Raw genomic sequence first — 18,371 nt, 5'->3', positions numbered from 1 at the left:
AAAATTGCTCACAGAGGGCATCTGACCTCCCACCTGACTGGTCCCTGGTGCTTCCCCACTGGCACGCACCGGTACAGCTTGACTCTGTAGCTGAGCTCCAATTACATTAACAAAACAACTTTAGGAAAATTAAACAATGCTATCCTCAGTAAAATTTAATCATCAAATTAAGCAAAATTTACCAAGATTACAGAAATAATTTAATCTTGATTAAGTTTGGAATACAGATCATTTATTTAGGGACTCAAAAGTTCATTTTTATTACTATTAAGTAGTTAGACAAAAGGAAACTATGACTCAGTTTAAAGTTTCTTTTAAGACATTTCTCCTACACGTACGAATGTTTTGCCTACATGCATACATGTATACCACATGTGTGTCTGGTGCCTGTGGAGGTCAGAAGATGGCAGCAGATTCCCTGGAACTGGAGTTACAGATGGTTGGTTATGAGCTTCCATGTCAGGAGCAGCACCTGGGTTCCATGGAAGAACAATAAATGCTCTTAAAGGCTGAGCCAACACTCCAGTCAGTTTTTAAAAATATTTAAAAATATGTATAAGTGTATTAGTTATTTTCATTTCAGATGCAAGAAACAATTACATTTACTGGATAGTTTTCTTATTAACTTAGATGTTTACTGTGGAACAAAAATGGTCTTTTTTGGGGCTGGAGTGATGGCTCAGTGGTTGAGAGCACTGACTGCTCTTCCAGAGGTCCTGAGTTCAATTCCCAGTAACCACATGTGGCTCACAACCATCTGTAATGGGATCTGATGCCCTCTTCTGATGTGTCTGAAGACAGCTACAGTGTAGTTATAATAAACAAATAAATCTTTAAAAAAATGGTCTTTTTTTTCGGTAAACCCTGGTTGGAAAGCACAGAAAATAAGCCTGTTACAAGAACTCAGATGCTGGTGACAGCTCCTCCTTGCCCGACACAATGACAGTGCCAGGACAAGTTACATGGAACAAACACAGAAGGCTTTAGGAAGGTAAAGAAGCCTGTGAAGGTACAGTCCAGCACCACTGACCTCTCAGTTTTTAGAGACCACATTTAATCAGAGCGCCTGCAACCTCCCTGACCTCTCCAGAGAATCTGTGGTTCCCTAAATCCTGACCTAAGCCACAGCTAAGTTTTATTCTTGGCTTTGTGGTGCCTAAAGTATATTCAAATGCTGTTTCTTATGAAAGCATGTTTTGATTTATTCTGAAATCATGGGCGATATTTCTCCCATTTACTGAAGGAAATCCACCAAACATTAAAGACAGCAAACAACAGTGAAGGCGACAAACACTGAGATTAGCACAAAACAGATCCTGAAAAACCAGCAGAAGCTCGACTTCCTTCTGCAAGCTTGAGGCACGTCTAAAACAGCCACACAAAGGATCTGGGTAGGTGGGTATGCTCAGCTCACAGAGAGGGCAGGTGAACAGACAATAACAATGAAAACAGTGAGATGTTTTCCCCTCAGAGGTAAAAATCTAGTTGAAGAGTAGCTTCAAGAGTGTCTTGTGTTCACATTCACTTCATTCTACAAGTGTACTTTCTCAACAGCCAATGATTTTGTTAAGAGTAGAAATCAGACTAATTTGATTTAAAAATGGTTGAATCTCAGGTATTCTGTGAACTACAGGTGGAGTGAGAACTAGATCAAGCCTTCTAAAACATACCTGTTTGTGTGCACCTACCCTTGGGAATGGCTTGTTCCCGTACTACCTGGGCCCCAGGAATTGAGCTCAGGTCCTCAGGTTTGTCCGCAACTACTACTCTTCCAGCTGAGCCATTTTTCTGGCCCCAATTGTTGTTCTTTTATTTTCAAACTTGATCTACCAGGTGGACATGGTGGCACATACCATAATCTCAGCCTCTTGGGAGGCAGAGGCAGGAGGATGGTTCTGAGTCAAAGGACTGGAGGCAGGTCTGGAGTAATAAGCTAACTGTTGTGACCTCAGATAGCAGTTGTGTCCTGAGACCCCACAGTGCACTGTCCTAACGCACTGCTCTCGCTCCGGGGCCTGCTGCTTTGGTCTTCCAGGCAGATGCCTCACAGTGTGCTTCAACAGTTGCTGTGAGGGGTTTTTTGTTTTTTTTTGTTTTTTGTTTTTGTTTTTTTAAAAGAAATGCTTCATGATGAGTAGTGTCCTTTCTCTAAGTTCTGATACCTTTTTTCAAGAAAAAAAATCCTAAGAGCTTAGTATGTTGGTTCATGCCTATGATCCAAGAGGGTCATGGGTTTATGGCAGCCTGCGTTACTTAAAGACTCTTATTACAAACATAAGAAAGAACATACAGGATTAATTTCTAGTTCAATTTTCTTATACAAAGGAGGGCATTAAAATGAAGCACTTGACTATGGTTTCTGAAAATTCTTAATCACATTAAAGTTGAGATAAAGTTATTTGTCTTTTATACAGAACTAAATGACACCAGAACCTACAAACAGTAAGTACATAGAATAACATCTCCCACTTTAGATGACTTATGTAAAAACAAACAAAAGAACCCTCTGACCTAATTTCATTTTTTTTTTCTTTTAAAAAATGTGGTATAGAACAACAACAACAAAAAAGGCTGGAGGAAACCTTCAATATAATTTGGGATCAAATTCATAAATCAGTATAGAAAAAGACAAAGGTAGATTATTTTCAAATAAATGATAGTTCAAAATTGTATAATTCCTATATAGACAAAATACTTCACATGATTGCTTAACAGATATTCATCTATGTAAATAAATGTGGCATACAATGTAAGCACTTCGAACAACTAAATACCAAGAAAATCTCTCCTGTTACCAATTCTCGGACTTGTAGGTAGAGTTAAGAAAAAGTATAAAGAGTTCTGTCTTACATCCAGAGTCATGTTCTGGTGTTAAGGAATTGCATTAAGATGTTAGCTATCAAGATTAATTAAGAAAAGAAAAGGCTTACAGAATGTATAAAACATGTGAGGCATAGTCAAAGAACTGCCCCAAAGGTAAGGCTACCTATATGAAAATAAACCTTTACATGTGGAGAGCAATGAAAAGTGCATGGCTAGAATCTGATGCTTAGCTACTAAGATATTCCAAAGGAAGGAAGGAAAAAAAAAAAAAAAAAAAAAAGGAAAAAAAAACAAAACAAAACAAAACAAAACCTGCCAAGTTCTTATCCTCTGTGATTTTTACCAAGATATCTTCACCAATTTCACTTCTGCCAGCAAACAATACAGCAGGAAAGAATGAAATTTCACATAAGAACTCCAAACCTTAAGTAAGTTTAATTTCTCCCCTCTGAGTGATCCTGCCAGGTGCCACAGGTCAGACTAGCACCTCTGCCAATGTATTCGTCTTTGCAAAAAGTGCATTTGACAACACTTCATATAGTACAGTGAATATTTAAGTTTTCTGAAGTGCATTTGGAAAACAATCGAAAACACAGATTAATACACCATAAAAAGATTAATTCCCTTTAAACAAAGACATTCTTATAAAGTATGGTAACACAGTAGGCACAATAAAGAATATAAATTGTGTACCAATTATTGGCAGAAAATCCGATTCTTTACAAAGCCCACACAAATGGGGAAGAAGACATTTTCATACAAAGAAAAGTATTACACTATTATACAACACTTTTAATTGTACATTTACAAATTTTTTGGCACATTAAAAGGAACTGAAAAGACCATAAAGTAAAGGACAAAGTAACTAAAAGATACAAGAGAGAAAAATCCTCACGTGAGAAACACTAAATATTAACACAGGAAAGAAATAAAACAAGCTGGCTGAATTCCTGAAATGTTGTTATATGTAACAGAAGTATGCATTTAAAAATTCCTAGTGGCAAGACCTTTCTACCTTGCTGTGGCTGGCTGGACATGGCCTGGGTAGGATCTTCTTGAGCTGGTAGCTTGTCTTTGCCTAGCCAGAAATGACTGCCCTGAACCTGTGCTAGCTAGTCTGTCTTCAGCCGCCTTTTTGTGTAGAGTCATTCCCTGAAACATTAGAAGAAAAACAAAAAGTGATTGGTGAAAACATGGAATATTCTACAAAAACAACTGTTATCATGCAGAATTTTTACTACAATAAATAGCAAAGCATAATTTATTAGGTAAATTAATACTTATTGTTGCTTAAAAATTTATGAAATCCTTTTTATTCCAATAATTAAATACAAATCTTCCTTTGGAAAAACTGACTTAATTTTGTGAATTGACAACAATCAAAACAACAGACAATGGAGGATGATTTTTAGAATATGTCACTTATACATTCCTTTCAAATCAAACAGTGATTTTCCAAGAAAAGTGCAATTGATTGGTAGCAGCTGATTCACTCAAGCCGTGGGAATCATAGAACTCATCAGAAAGGAAAACCACAGATGCACTTGTTTCTCCCATGGAAAGCCATACTAGGTATCATACATACCACAACACCGTTTTTTCTTCACTTCAGGGCAGACTTGTATTGTCAAACAAACTAAGACAAGTTTCTGACAACCCACAACAGAGGGCACAACAATAAGGGGGTCTTCCCTCGACAGCAGAAAGATCACCCACTACCTCTCAAGAGGGGCAGAAGTCACTGGACTACAGTAGATGGGAGGGAGGAAACCTGGAGGGCACTGTTGGGATTTGGAAAAACAGTGACAATGAGCAACACCTTACTAAAAAGTCTGAAGACTACAAGGGGACTGGGAAGCAGCCAGTTTTAGGATTCTTTAATAAGATCTAGCAAGAGAAACTGAGATTGCTGGTTAATTAGCCGGCTAACTTGATACAGGTAAGCTGATGCAGACAAGTGAAAGCTAGCAACAAGGAAATAATGTATGGAAAACGGGACTAGAAAACCATCTTCCTGTTACTAATTAGCTTCTACAGGAACACTAGCCATAGCTTTGCATTCTGAATATAACTTCAGCCTTTCATATGTACCTAAGAACACTACATTTCCCTCAGCAGGAAATTATAATGTGTTTTTTTTCTGTTTGTTTTGTTTTCTGTAAGGCAGAGGATTAATATTTAGCCCAGCTAGTCTGAGACTAGGTCATTCTGGCGGCCCTGATCTGGTATTACTGTCTTGAGTCGCCATGCCTGGTCTCTGCTCTCCCCCTGCACCTTTACCTAGGTTCTAAGTATTAAATTCAAGGCAGGCTTGTGCAGCAAGCACAATTACCTACTGAGTCATCTTGCCAACCCCTAGAATATATTTCTTAATTCAACGTTAACAAGACTATTTTACTACATATAATGAAATTACATTTTACTTTAAAAATTCTAATTTTTCAAGAAACTGACTAATTGGGGGAACTGGGGCTTTTGTGCTTGTGTTCTAGGGCTCCACCACAGAGTTACACTTTTTACATACTTGTAAGACTCTTCTATCCTCTGGGAATGATATTTTCACGATGACTCAGCCTGTGTATGATGCTTTTCAGTTTTCAGGTCAACATTGAGGCTTTGTTAGTACACATTAGGAGAGAAATTACTCTCGGATTCTGTTGGTAGAATTACTTCTACAGTATAAGCAGTATCACCAAGCTTTGCACAATATTTTCTCTTACCATATTGTACCAGGCACTAACAATGTATTTCTCCTCCATGTCTCTTTGACTCTTCGTTTTCTCATATTCTTTCTGAAGCACAACCACATGTAAAGATACAAATGAATTCAATATAAAAATATTTACAGTTAATTGTCTAAACCAAAGAACACACATGTATTTTATGGTGCGGTGTATAACCGACCTCTAATGAGTGAAAGAGTCGATCCCTCTCCTGCAGTTGGTTTTTAAGAGCTTGTATTTCTGGTGCTGCTCCTTGATTCTGTTTAGGGTCTAATGTACGAATAACCTGAAAGATAGAAGAAAAACAAAGCATACATATATGTTCACACACAGAACCTAAAAATTGAAACAGAAGCAACCCCCCTCAAACTTTAAGAATCTAGTATCTAAGAAAGCAGTCCTAAAAGTGAAAATGAGGCAGAGGCTATAGCCAGTGGTATAGTACATGCCTAACACACACCACATGGGGCCCTAGGTCCAATCCCCACTGCTGGGCTAGAGGTCAGGGAATCAATGGCTAAAATGTGCACTTAGCTATAGATATCACCACCATAGCATGCATGCAGCTCTGTTACTAATTCCTGGCACCCCTACCCCAATCAAACAGAGCAGAAAAGAAAAATAACACAGAAGCTATCCAGGACACCCAACAGTGTAAATGTATGAAGTAAAATGAAATTGCTGCAAATATCCAATGATATGGACAGAAGAACCAATTCTGGATCATATGGGCATTGCTAAAGAGATGCTATTCACAGCTCTTTTCTGTTTTATTGCAGCTTACACAGGCCTGCCTCTTCTGTGAGTACTATGCTTGTGGCATGAACATGGGATGCAACTCTACCAGACTGATTACAGACTGCTGGGAGAGAGGACATGTTTGTTCTTCACCGATAGTTTTATTATCGAAATGTTCAAACAGACAAACCCTCAAATAGTTCAAATCCATTTATTTTTACCTTGATTTACCAATTGGTACTTTGTCATATATCTTCTCCTCCAACACTCGCTTATGTGTGAGAAATAATTTACAGTCCCAATAACACATAACCCTTAAATACTTCAGTGTACACATCCTTCAAGTTTTCTACTTCATTATCATAATAAGATTACGACCTGCACGAAAATATTAATTCTGTAAGATAGCCAGTATTTAGTCTATGTCTTCATTTCCCATTTTTATACGTGGGAGGGATTGAGGACTTAACATGTGGCCTTGTGCATGCTAGGAAAGCACTCTACCTATGAGACATTTATCCCTAGATCTCTTTGTACCTTTTATTTTGAGACATGGTCTTAGTAAATTGTTCAGGCTGACTCTGAACTTTCAACCCTCCTGCTTTGGCCTTATGAAGCAGGTGAAATCACTTGGCCATGGTGTGTCTTATAACAGATTCTTTTTTTAAAAAAAGTTTTATTTATTCATTCATCTAAATACACTGTAACTGTCTTCAGACACACCAGAAGAGGGCATCAGGTTCCATTTTAGAATTTTAGATGGTTGTGAGCTGCTATGTGATTGCTGGGATTTGAACTCAGGACCTCTAGAAGAGCAGTCAGTGTTCTTAACCACTGAGCCATCTCTCCAGCCCCTTATAACTGATTCTTTGTCCTCAAAGATTGATGCAATCTACCTGGCAAGCAGGATCCCTTAACACCTCTCAGTGGGGTTACAAATGTGTGCAACGACACCCAGTTTCCTGTGATTGCTGGGATCTGAAATGAGGTCCAGATGTGTATGCATCAGGCTCATTATTTCCTGAGCCATCTGCCCAGCTCCCATAACACTGACTTTTCCCCCAATTCTGGATTATCTGGTAGTAATTTATTGACTTTTAAGAAGAGTTCTTTATTTTATATGTATGTAGGCACATCGGAAAAGGGAATAGGCACATCAAAATATATCTACAGCTATAGATGATTGTGAGCACTGGGAATTGAACCCAGAACTCCTGGAGGAGCAGGCATTGCCCTTAACCTCTGAGCTATCTCTCTAGCTCTTTTAAAAGCATTATTTAACTTGCTCTAACATCTTCATGTTTTTCCCCTCCAAGTATGAAGATCTAGAAGACACTGATTCAGATTAACCATTCATGATAATGATATTCCATCAGGAAGCAACAAGTCTAGAATACAGTATTTATTATGCATTATTAATATCCCTTTTATTTTTTTTAAAGATTTATTTATTTTGAAGGGTTTGATTCCCAGCAGGCATATATGACTGTACACCATGTGATTATACGCACCATGGGACCGTGGATGTCAAAAGTGGATGTCTGGGAATTGGAGTTACAGATAATTGTGAGCCACCATGCTGATGATGAAAACTGAACTGGGTTCTCTTCAATCACAGTGCTCTTAACCACTGAGCCTCTTTTTAAATTTTTGTAAAAATACAGATTTGTTTATCCGAGTACGGGTGTTTCTCTAGCATGTACGCATATGTATCACCTGCACGCCAGGTGCCCGTGGGAGCCAGAATGGCCATTGGAGACCCCTGGAACTGGAACTGAAAGTTGTAATCTGCAATGTGGGTGCTTGGAGTCGAACCTCGGTCCTCTACACAAGTAGCAAGGGCTCTTGATTGCTGAGACATCTTAACTTCTTAAAACCTTTTTAGGTATATATAACTTAATGATTTCTTACTGTGGCATTTTCATGCCTTTATGTCATCCATTCTACTCTGCTCTTGGGCAAGTGAGATGGCTAGTAGGTCAAAGTGCTTGCCCCAGGCTCCAAGGGCTACCCCTGGAACCCACATGGTCGAACGAGTGCTGACTCTCGTACCTCGTTCTTGTTTGTTCGTGTACATCGTTAAGCTTTGTTTCCTTCTTTCACGTGTTGCTAACTCTAATGACTGCTACAGTGGTGCTGATCCTTATTTTTACATAAGCTGCGTGTTCTTCTTGCTAATCAATTTGTGGAGGAACCTGTTTTGATCACTACTTCTTGCTCAGGATCTGTGTCTGCTTAGAAGCTTCTTTGATTACTTTCTGTGTGAGAACATAATGTTATACGGACACTACACCTTCAGGCTAGAGGACAACAGCGCTGGAAAGTACAGTAAGGAAGTTACAGGTTCATACTCACACTTTTGGCTTTCTCTAAGTATTTTTTATAGCGTTCTTCCATTTGCTTCATTTCTTCTTCTTTCTTCCGTAAAGCTTCTTGCAATTCTTCAATTCTTAAGGCTGCCCATAAAAGATGACCATAAAAAATAAAATTTAATAACATTAAAATTTAAATTATGTATTAAAAATAATAATTAAGAGACTAGTCTTTTTATATATAATTTTCTCTTTAAAAATAACCCATGTTTTTAATCTTCTTTAATAAGTACATAAAACATCAGTATTAAACTACATAAAAGTATCTCTTAATGAATGAATGAACAATATATTCACACAAAGCGATCTTTTTATTATATTAAGATGTATTTTTATCTTATGTATATGAGTACACTGTTATTGTAGCTGTCTTCAGACACACCAAAGAGAGCATCATATTCCTTTACAGATGGTTGTGAGCCACTATGTGGTTGCTGGGAATTAAACTCAGGACCTGTGGAAGAGCAGCCAATGTTCTTAACCACTGAACCATCTCTCCAGCCCTGATATGTGCCATAGAGACATAATGTTAAGTGAAAAAGAAAGACATACGTTTAGTGAAATAAGCTAGGCATCAAAGTACAAATACGATTCTACTTGTATGAGTTTCCTAAACAGTTAAGCTCAAGGATAGAGGGTAAAGTAGTAGATAACTAAGGATTAGCAGAGGCAGAAACAGTTCCAGTTGAAAGGGATGGAATGATTTACAGGTGGGCAGTGGTGAGGTTACATGACAAAGTATTTAATTTTACTGTACTGTACTCTTAAAGTGATTACCTGCTCCCATGTGTATTTTGCTGTATCTTAAAATGACATCTGATATTTCACTTTCATAAAACGAAGTTAAGGTAACTACAGTTATAAATATCAAAAAAAGAATATGTCTACAGCTAACTTATCACAATTACCTTGAAAGTAAGTATTTAGCACCATATAATATGCATTATAATCCACAGGTACAGAATTTATAAAATTAGTAATTTCAGAAATAAGGCAAATTCTTAAACTTTTTGTATTATTATTTTATGTGTGTGTATCTGTGTGTCTGTGTGTGTGTGTATGTGTGCACATGTGTATACACCTAAGTATAGGTACTTGTGAACCTGACACGGGTGCTGGGAACCAAACTTTGGTCTGAGCCATCTCTCCAAAACCTGACAACTTCTTTTTTAATAAACTATTTTTAAATTTTTCAACATTTTTTTCTTAAGCACATGTGTATATGTCTGTGTGAATATGTCAAATGTGTGTGGGTATCATGGAGGCCAGAGAGGGTGTTGGATTCCCTGAGGTTTGAGTTACAGGGCTTGTGAGCCACCCAATGTAGGTTCTGGCAATCACATTCTTATCTTCTGGGGGAGCATCAAGTGCTCCTAACTACTAAGTTCTCTTCTCTAGCCCCTTAAGGGAAATTTTAAGTGGCTGGAATGGTCCATTGAAAAGAAACAAGTCACATAAATTCATCATCTCTAAAACAGTGTATGGCTTCTGATGCTATTAGGAAAACACTCACAGCTGTTGTTAAATCTTGGCTCGAGATCTTCAATAATGGCTCTCTTTTTCTGTAATTCATTGTTGGCTTCATGCAACTTCTCTCTGCAACAAAGTAAGTGACTATATCAACACTCCTGTTTTTGCATCTGCTCTTCTTTCCTGTGCTGGAGATTCAGTGCAGTACTCAGACATGCTTACTCATACATCTTCACATGTTCTCTGCCTCTGACTACAAGCTTAGCCCTCGTTTCTGTATTCTTTTTTTATTTTGAACTAAGAATTTATTATACTTAAAAGACTTGCATTACACACGAGTTTTTTGAAAAAAAAGATAAAAAAAAACTAAAGCTTTTGAAAAAGGCAGACCCCAGTTCTTTTGGTTTGAAACAACAATTTCTTCTACATAAAACATATATGAGGATCTTCATGTTTTAAAAATGAGGATATTGTAAAAAATAAATTTCAACCTCTGAGAAGCTTTTCAATGCAAATTTTGTTGCCAAAGGTAAATCGCTAAAAACAGATTTAACATAAAGAATATTACAGAAGACAGAAATACATACAACATAAACAGACCTCACAAGATAATACAGAACAAAGAAGTCAGATTCTGTTTATGACAAATCCAGCTTCAAAAACTAACAAAAAGCAATGAAGATTAGCATTGTGGTTAAGACAGAGATGTAGTCAAATCAACTGGGAGAAGAAAGGATGAATTCTGTTAAATGTTCACCTAAGTTATCTATATATGAAGGTAAATTCACCAACCTATATGTTTAGAAACCTAAGAAAAAGTTATGTTCCAATATAAAAAAATAAACAAGATTTTCTCCTGTTAAAGTTGTGTAATAATGTGATATATAATTCATCCTCTAACTTATTCAGTGTGGCACTGTATAATACGTGCCACATATTAAATAATAACTGAGCTTATACTTTTGTCATATCTATTTCTAATGTTTTTAAAAGCATAATACTATAATAAATTGCTTCATGCCTTTTTTTTTTTTAAAGAGAAAATGCCCCATTGTGTAACTCTGGCTGACTTGTAACTCACTTCATAGATCAAGCTAGCCTTGAATTTAGAGACCCACCTACCTCTGCCTCCCAACTGCTGGGAATAAAGGCATGCACTGCCATGCCTGGATCTTTTTCTTTTTCAGTAGATTATTTTTCAAGGCTAAATTATCTAATATATTTATATACACAATATCTAATCTATATGATGTATGTCTAAGTATTATATTATGTACACGCACATACATAATCTTACAGACTAGAGTAACTAAGCACGATGAACAGTCAAAAGGTTAAAAATCAAAAATCTTGCTAAGCCTTAGACACCCCACATCTATCTTCTTCCAAGGGATAAACAATATCCAAAATTTTAAGTGTCCTCCTGATTTACATGATGGTTTACTGCTTTTGTCTTACTCCTAAGCCATGCTACTTCTGTCTAGCATTTTACTTTCTGCATTAATTACTAACTACATGTCTTCTAAAGGTTTCCTTTAGTATATGTGGGCAGCATTATCTCTAGAAATCTCAGGTATATACAGTTAAACTGCTATATTAAAGAATATGTTCATTTTTCAAGTTGAGGAGGTTGCTGAGCAATACTCAGCAGTCAATGAGAATTATTATTGCTTAACAACTTTAGCAATAATTCTCATTGCTGATTTAATTTTAAAAACTAATTTGATATGTTTAAAAATGGTCTCTAGTACAGTTTTAAATCTGTATGTGATTACTGAGAGGTCCTGTGGTAAGTTGAATATTCTTCCCAAAGGTTAAGTTCTACTCTAATACTGTGACTGTGGGACCATTTAGAAACTGGTCTTTTTAGTTAATACTTAATAGGAGGTTGTACTAGGCCAGGGCATACTCTGAACCCAGCTACTGTTGTTATAGGAAGGTCCATGTTCTTCCTTAACTGTGTTTTCGCTTCCATGGTTTCAGTTGCTTATGGTCAGTTGATGTCAAACCATCAGAAAACCCCAGATGGAAATAAGTTTTAAGTCCCATGATACACAGAGTATGGTAAACTTCCATGAGTCCTGTTGTGCCCTCCCTGACATTTAAATTATTCCTTTGTCTTGCATATCCACTGTGTAGCTTTTCCACCACTAGTTACTTAGTAACCACATTGGTTATTAGAACAACTGTTTTAGGACAGTGTTCTAATTGTTCTATTGTACTAGTAAACTATTACTAGAGATATTTATCTATAGGAAAGAACCCCCCAAAAAATGTTCAGAACTATCAGTGATTTCAGGCATTCACCGAGCATCTCAGAAGAAATCTAGAGGGAGAAAAGTACTCTATAGAAAAAATGTCAAATGAAAACAGAGGCCACCAATGGAACACCAAGGCCTGCCCACAGCTACCAGAACATGGAGGTGGACTGGGGCAAGCTCTGCTCTTCATCCACTAGGAAACCAATCTGTCAACAACTGGATTTCAATTTTGTTGGCTCTATAACTGTGAGAAAATAATTCTGTTCCTTTAGCCCTTAATTGTGCTAACGTTTTGAAACAGACACAAGAAACCAACACAGGCTCTGTCTTCACTAAAATACCCTGTCTAGCGAAGATTCTCAGCATGTGCACAACTGATCACACAACAATGGTTAAAGAGTAGATTTCTGACTTAAAGTATTGCACTTTTGTCAGAGAGGAATGGAAAACTCAAAATGACAGGCTTGGTATGTTCTCATTCTAGGTAATCTCACAAAGGTTGGGAAGTAGCACTGTTGTAGTACACTAAAAACCTATTACTAGACTGACCAGACATCTCAGTGGCTAGGAATCTACCTCATCTAATATATTTTAAAAACTGGAACATAATCAAACTTTCAGAGAACACAGTATCTTTCCAACTGTAGAAGAAAAGCCAAACTTATCTCTTTGGTGCAGAGAATGCCTATTTTAACTTGACCAGCAGCTACTAATTCATAGCCTTCTTACACATAATGCCTACAAGCAATTTTTCAGGAAAATGATAGATTAAGATGGGCATAAGAAAAATTATTGAAGATTTCTTCAGGAGAATCGAAAGTGGTATTTAAATTTCTTATTTCATCTTTTAAGTTACAAAGTCCTACTTAAAACAACTGCAATTCAAAGGCTTACTTAAAAATATAGTGCTGACACACATTCTACTTTAAAGACATTTATTTGTTGATACATCTAACACAGTCCATACACCTAAGGCTTATAGAACTTGGAGGAAGAGGGGGTGGAATGGTTTTAAGAGTCAGAGGAGTAGGACACTTGCTTCAATATAGTGTCTTCTAAAAAAAAAAAAAAAAAAAAAAAAAGACATGAAATAGAGTTGGGCAGGGAGAAGGTGTTAGGAAGGAGTGTGGGATGGTAAATATGATCAAAATACATTGTAGGAAATTCTCAAAGGACTAATAAAACTATATTTTAAAAAAGCTTACTTAAAAATGAATGTATGGCTGTTGGGGAAAGAAAAAGGGGTGCCTCTTGCCGTCTGTCAAGTTCTACAGCAGCACAAGTAACTACTAGCTCTAAGACTGTCTGCAGCTGTATTTAGAGCTGAGAGGCTGCAACAGAGGCCAGGGCTTATACAGCCTAAAATGATTACTATCTGGCCTGCCATAGAAGAAGGCCATGAATAATCTAAATATTCATAATATGAATAGTATAACAAAGATAGGAAATCCTAAGTTTCAACGGAGAAAACAGCCCTGAAATCCTTTGTTCTGGAGTCTCACACTGTTGCCTAAGTTTGGCCTGACACCAGGAACAGCTCTCCTGCCTCAGTCTCTTGGTTGCAGGTATGAGTCACCAGGCCTGGCTCACAATCACTGAACTGATGTGTGGGGATTTGGGTAGAAATGATCCTGTAGTCACTATCAACAAACGGTACCCTCCTGTATCTTAAAGGACCACTTATGCCCCTATCTCAATCCTCTGTGCCCACAACATTTTGTTCTGAAATGTGAAGAGCCTCAGCAAGTTGTCTACTTACAGATGTTCTTCAAGCTTCTTTTTTAGAAGAACTGACTGAAAATGGAAAATAAAAGATTAGCTCATCATTTAACATTTTAACTAACAAATTATTTTGTAAAAATTAAAGACTATATAATAAATTACTTCAAGTAAGCCCTCAGTAATTTCTTTGGTCAAAGAGCTCAAAGCCCAATGTACCTCAATTTTATCCTCTTCAATAAAAGAACAGAATAGCCCTGCAGTGAGAGTAGTCAGTGTGAGAGATACAGAGAAACTAGATAATTCTCTATACAGAGGGAAATGAATTTAAAAGCTACTTATCTAATAAGACCCAAATATTCCTGGACTCAGTGCCCAAGTAGTACCCTATTGTTCAGATTTTTTCCTCTCTTTCTTTGCACTATGATAAAGTCTCAGGTTTGCTACCATATTTTATTTTATTAAAGATTTATTTATTTGTTTAATGAAAGTACACTGTACACTGTCATTGTCTTAGGACACACCAGAAGAGAGTGTCAAATTCCATTACAGATGGTTGTAAGCCACCATGTGGTTGTGGGATTTGAACTCGGGACCTCTGGAAGAGCAGTCAGTGCTCTTAACTGCTGAGCCATCTCTCCAGCCCCACTACCATATTTTAATTGATAACAAGCAATGTAGTTGATGGCAGGGAGATATAAAGGGCAGGATGGTAAGATGCTGAGAATGGAGTTTTGGCTTGGTGTTTTTTAAAGGTCTCCTGATAAGCAGGAAGTTAAAATTTACCAAAAAATAAGCAATAAAGACATTTATCAAAATACTACCAGGTTTCGTAGTTTAACACATAAGTGTAGATATTCATAATGGATTTTTAAATTATGTAATAAATGGCACTTAAAACTAACTAATGTAGGCTTATAAAACAAAACGCTCAATTTCTTAATAAGAGCAACAAAGAGAAGTAAAAGCCTTCTAATTTTTAGTTGCTCTGTTTAATGACAACCACCATATATATTCACTAATGTCTGCCTACTTCCTGCCATTTAGGAATGGCCTGCAACTCACCATGTATGGAGCCCAGTTCACTTTGAACTCATGACTCTCCTCCTAAATGTAGAAGGTACTTGTGTGTATTTCAGGTGTGTATTACTACGCTTGGTTTTATTCACATCAATGGTAACATAGCTTTGGGATATTTAAAATTCATATCTTTCTCAGTGTGACAACTGTAATTAGACCAAAACACTCTAAGATCACAGAGAAATAAGAACCTTACTAGCTTTTAATATTTACTTATTTATTTATTTTTGAATAATTAGTGTTTGTTCTCTCTTTGCTAAGTGGATGAAATGGAAATATTAAAAATTCGACATTATGTTTCGACTAGATCCTAACAAATTATTTTGAATTATTACAATTTATATAATAAAATAACTAAATACAAGGCCAATATTGTAGACATCACACTAAATAAAGTCTGTTATATACATGATATGAACCTCATAACAGCAATATTAGCCCCACTGTACAACTGAGGAAGCTAAGTCAAAGCCCATTTAGTAGTTTCTGTCCGTAATGGCAGAGACCCCAAGCCCTAGGAACAACCTTCCTTTCCATGCATTCTGTGGCCAGTGAAGACTGTAACTATCAAAGTGTGAAGGAGGAGACTAGGCTGTATCAGAAAGCTTGTGTCAAAATAAATTATATAAATGGGGGCATTTCTACATTAAGATTTTGATACACTTTAAGAATTTTCATTGTAAAAAACATATTTATAAAGCAATATTAGCATATTCATTTTCATGAGTCCTCATCTAAAATGTCAGCATTAATAACTATAATATCAGATAAAGTATACAATTTAAAAACTTCTAAGTATGTGGAAATGAATAGGAAGCCATACTTACAATAGCCTTGAGCAGAAACCATGCCAAGAGACAGAGAGGACATATTAGTATGAAGCAAACACAGCAGCCAAGAGAAGGAACCATTTAGTAATTCATGAACAGAAGTAACAGATACGCATTTTTCAGAATTGTACATTTCTCTTTCTTCTAGGTCTCCTCATCCTGTCTTGTTCTCTGAAGTTTTATATACTGTGGCTAGCTCAAATTATCCATATGACTGGATATAACAATGAATTTCTGCTTCCATGCTAAAAACAAATGACATAAAAATAATAATAAAAATGTGCAGACCATCATGCTCTGACTTAAGGTTATAAGGAAAGGTTGTTTTGATAATAGAAAAGGCAGCAATTATGTCTTCTTCAGAGGGAAGGAATCAGGTCTAGAGGTTTCTCTATGCATCACATTCCTGAGATGCAACACTATAGGTTATTGAGGAGAAAAGAGAAAAACAACAGAAGTCTGATGGGGTAAAAGAACTACATACCCTTAATCTAGTTATTAATCTAAGGGATCTGGAATCTTCAAAACAAAAAAAAGTTTCCACCTGATTCTTGTGTGCAGAGAACACGACAGGAAATCTTGCTTAGACCCTAAAACAATGGCACACGTGTCTAATTATATTTATCACAGTGATTCTAAGCTATGCCAAGCTCCTTTAAAGAACAACCCCATCATGTTTTAGTTCAAGCCAGAGGCCCCACACATGGTTGCTTCTGCGTTACTATATTTACTTAGTTGACACCTCACCATGCTTGCCTCCTGTGTTCCCTCCTCTTGGCCCTTTCTATCAAAACAAATTCCTAACAGTCACCTCAAAGTTTTCAAGACCCAAATGAATTTTACATATTGGCTAAGGGCATCTAGAGATGTCAACAAATTAAGAACTACTATATCCTATGCGTCACCTCTAAGACACTGCTAATTAAGCTTTATTATGCCAGTATACTAATTTCCTTTTTTGAGATTTACCATTTATACATTTAAAAAAATCATGACATTGGGTATGGGTATGACTATTTGTAGTAGAACATTTGATTTGGATCCTAGATACATAGATACATACATACACACACACACACACACACACACACACACACACACATACACACACACAATGAACAACAATAAAAGACTTGGTATTTTATGTTTATAAAGGTTAAAAACAATGTTGAAAATGACAGTAGTTGTGAACTGATCTGGGAAATTAAAACAATTACCAACTCATTAAGAAATCAACTAACTTGGGCTGGAGAGATGGCTCAGAGGTTAGGAGCACCGACTGCTCTTCCAGAGGTCCTGAGTTCAGTTCCCAGCAACCACATGGTGGCTCACAACCATCTGTAATGAGATCTGATGCCCTCTTCTGGTGAGTCTGAAGGCAGTGACAGTGTACTCACGTACATGAAACGAATGAATGAATGAATGAATGAATGAATGAATAAATAAAGGATGTTGTGAAGGAAGCACAAAAGTCCTTATTTAAGAAAAAAAAAAAGGAATCAACTAACTCACAAATCAATCCAACACACTGATGATCTAGATAAGATGCATGGGTAGACAAACCAAACTAAGTTTGAGGCCTCAAGGGCTTTTATATTTAGTATTCCTAGGCTTTAAAAGTAATTAACTTAACTCTTTTCTGTTTTCAGACGTTCTATGTTAATAAGGTGGGAGAAGATTCCTTTATCTGACTCGCCAATGGAAACAGTCCAGAAAGTTTAAACTCAAATGTCCAAGACTATATTGCACTGGCAGCAGAAACCAAAACTGATTTATTAACATCTAACCTCCCTCTTCTTTACCCTGTTCTTAAATATTTTGTGCTTTAGTTTTATTGTGAATGCTTTATTCAGTATAAAGGATTTGCCAATTATTTTTGCCAGAGACAGTCTACTAGGTGCTCCTGAGCACTGTATACGGAGGTTAGTTCATGAGATGATGTAAGCCATTATCCAATATGGCACAGGTACCATAATCCAGTGAGCATGTGCCAGCAGCAGAGGAGAGCTATGACAGAGATGTGCAGAAGGATAAAAGGATATAAGAAGGTCAGTGTGAATTCAGAAACTCAGAAATGACAGGATACTAGAGATGGCTTTATTTTCTTAAATACCAAGTTCATATTCAAACTTTTTTTCTTGGGCATGCTTTTACATTATTTTTTAATTTCTTTGACCTGAGGGAGAAAACCTTTTATTTCACTATGAATTGAACACATATAAGATGTATAGGCTCAATGTACTATATTGTCTGATAAATACAAGTGAACTTTGAGTCTCTTGCAGAGTCAATTAAAACAGGGCTTTTAAATAAGGGATGCCAGTGAAAAGAAAAACAGTATTTCTTCCCTATAAC

General features: G+C 36.7%; 1 protein-coding gene across 1 annotated transcript in view; it reads right to left on the bottom strand.

Annotated features, from left to right (window-relative positions):
- Positions 1 to 999: 999 nt before the first annotated feature.
- Positions 1,000 to 18,371, bottom strand: part of HOOK3 (hook microtubule tethering protein 3) — an 87,300-nt gene continuing 69,928 nt past the window's right edge. Inside the window, exons 17-22 of the mRNA XM_080928410.1 lie at positions 14,147 to 14,181; positions 10,170 to 10,252; positions 8,640 to 8,740; positions 5,728 to 5,832; positions 5,544 to 5,615; positions 1,000 to 3,975 (exon numbers count right to left, since the gene is read on the bottom strand). Coding sequence (XP_080784536.1) covers positions 3,835 to 3,975; positions 5,544 to 5,615; positions 5,728 to 5,832; positions 8,640 to 8,740; positions 10,170 to 10,252; positions 14,147 to 14,181 — 537 coding nt within the window. The 3' untranslated portion in view covers positions 1,000 to 3,834. The remainder of the gene's footprint in view (positions 3,976 to 5,543; positions 5,616 to 5,727; positions 5,833 to 8,639; positions 8,741 to 10,169; positions 10,253 to 14,146; positions 14,182 to 18,371) is intronic.

The sequence above is a fragment of the Micromys minutus genome, assembly GCF_963924665.1.
Source record: "Micromys minutus genome assembly, chromosome: 14".
Lineage (NCBI taxonomy): Eukaryota > Metazoa > Chordata > Mammalia > Rodentia > Muridae > Micromys > Micromys minutus.
This window is presented reverse-complemented; position numbering and strand designations above follow the sequence as displayed.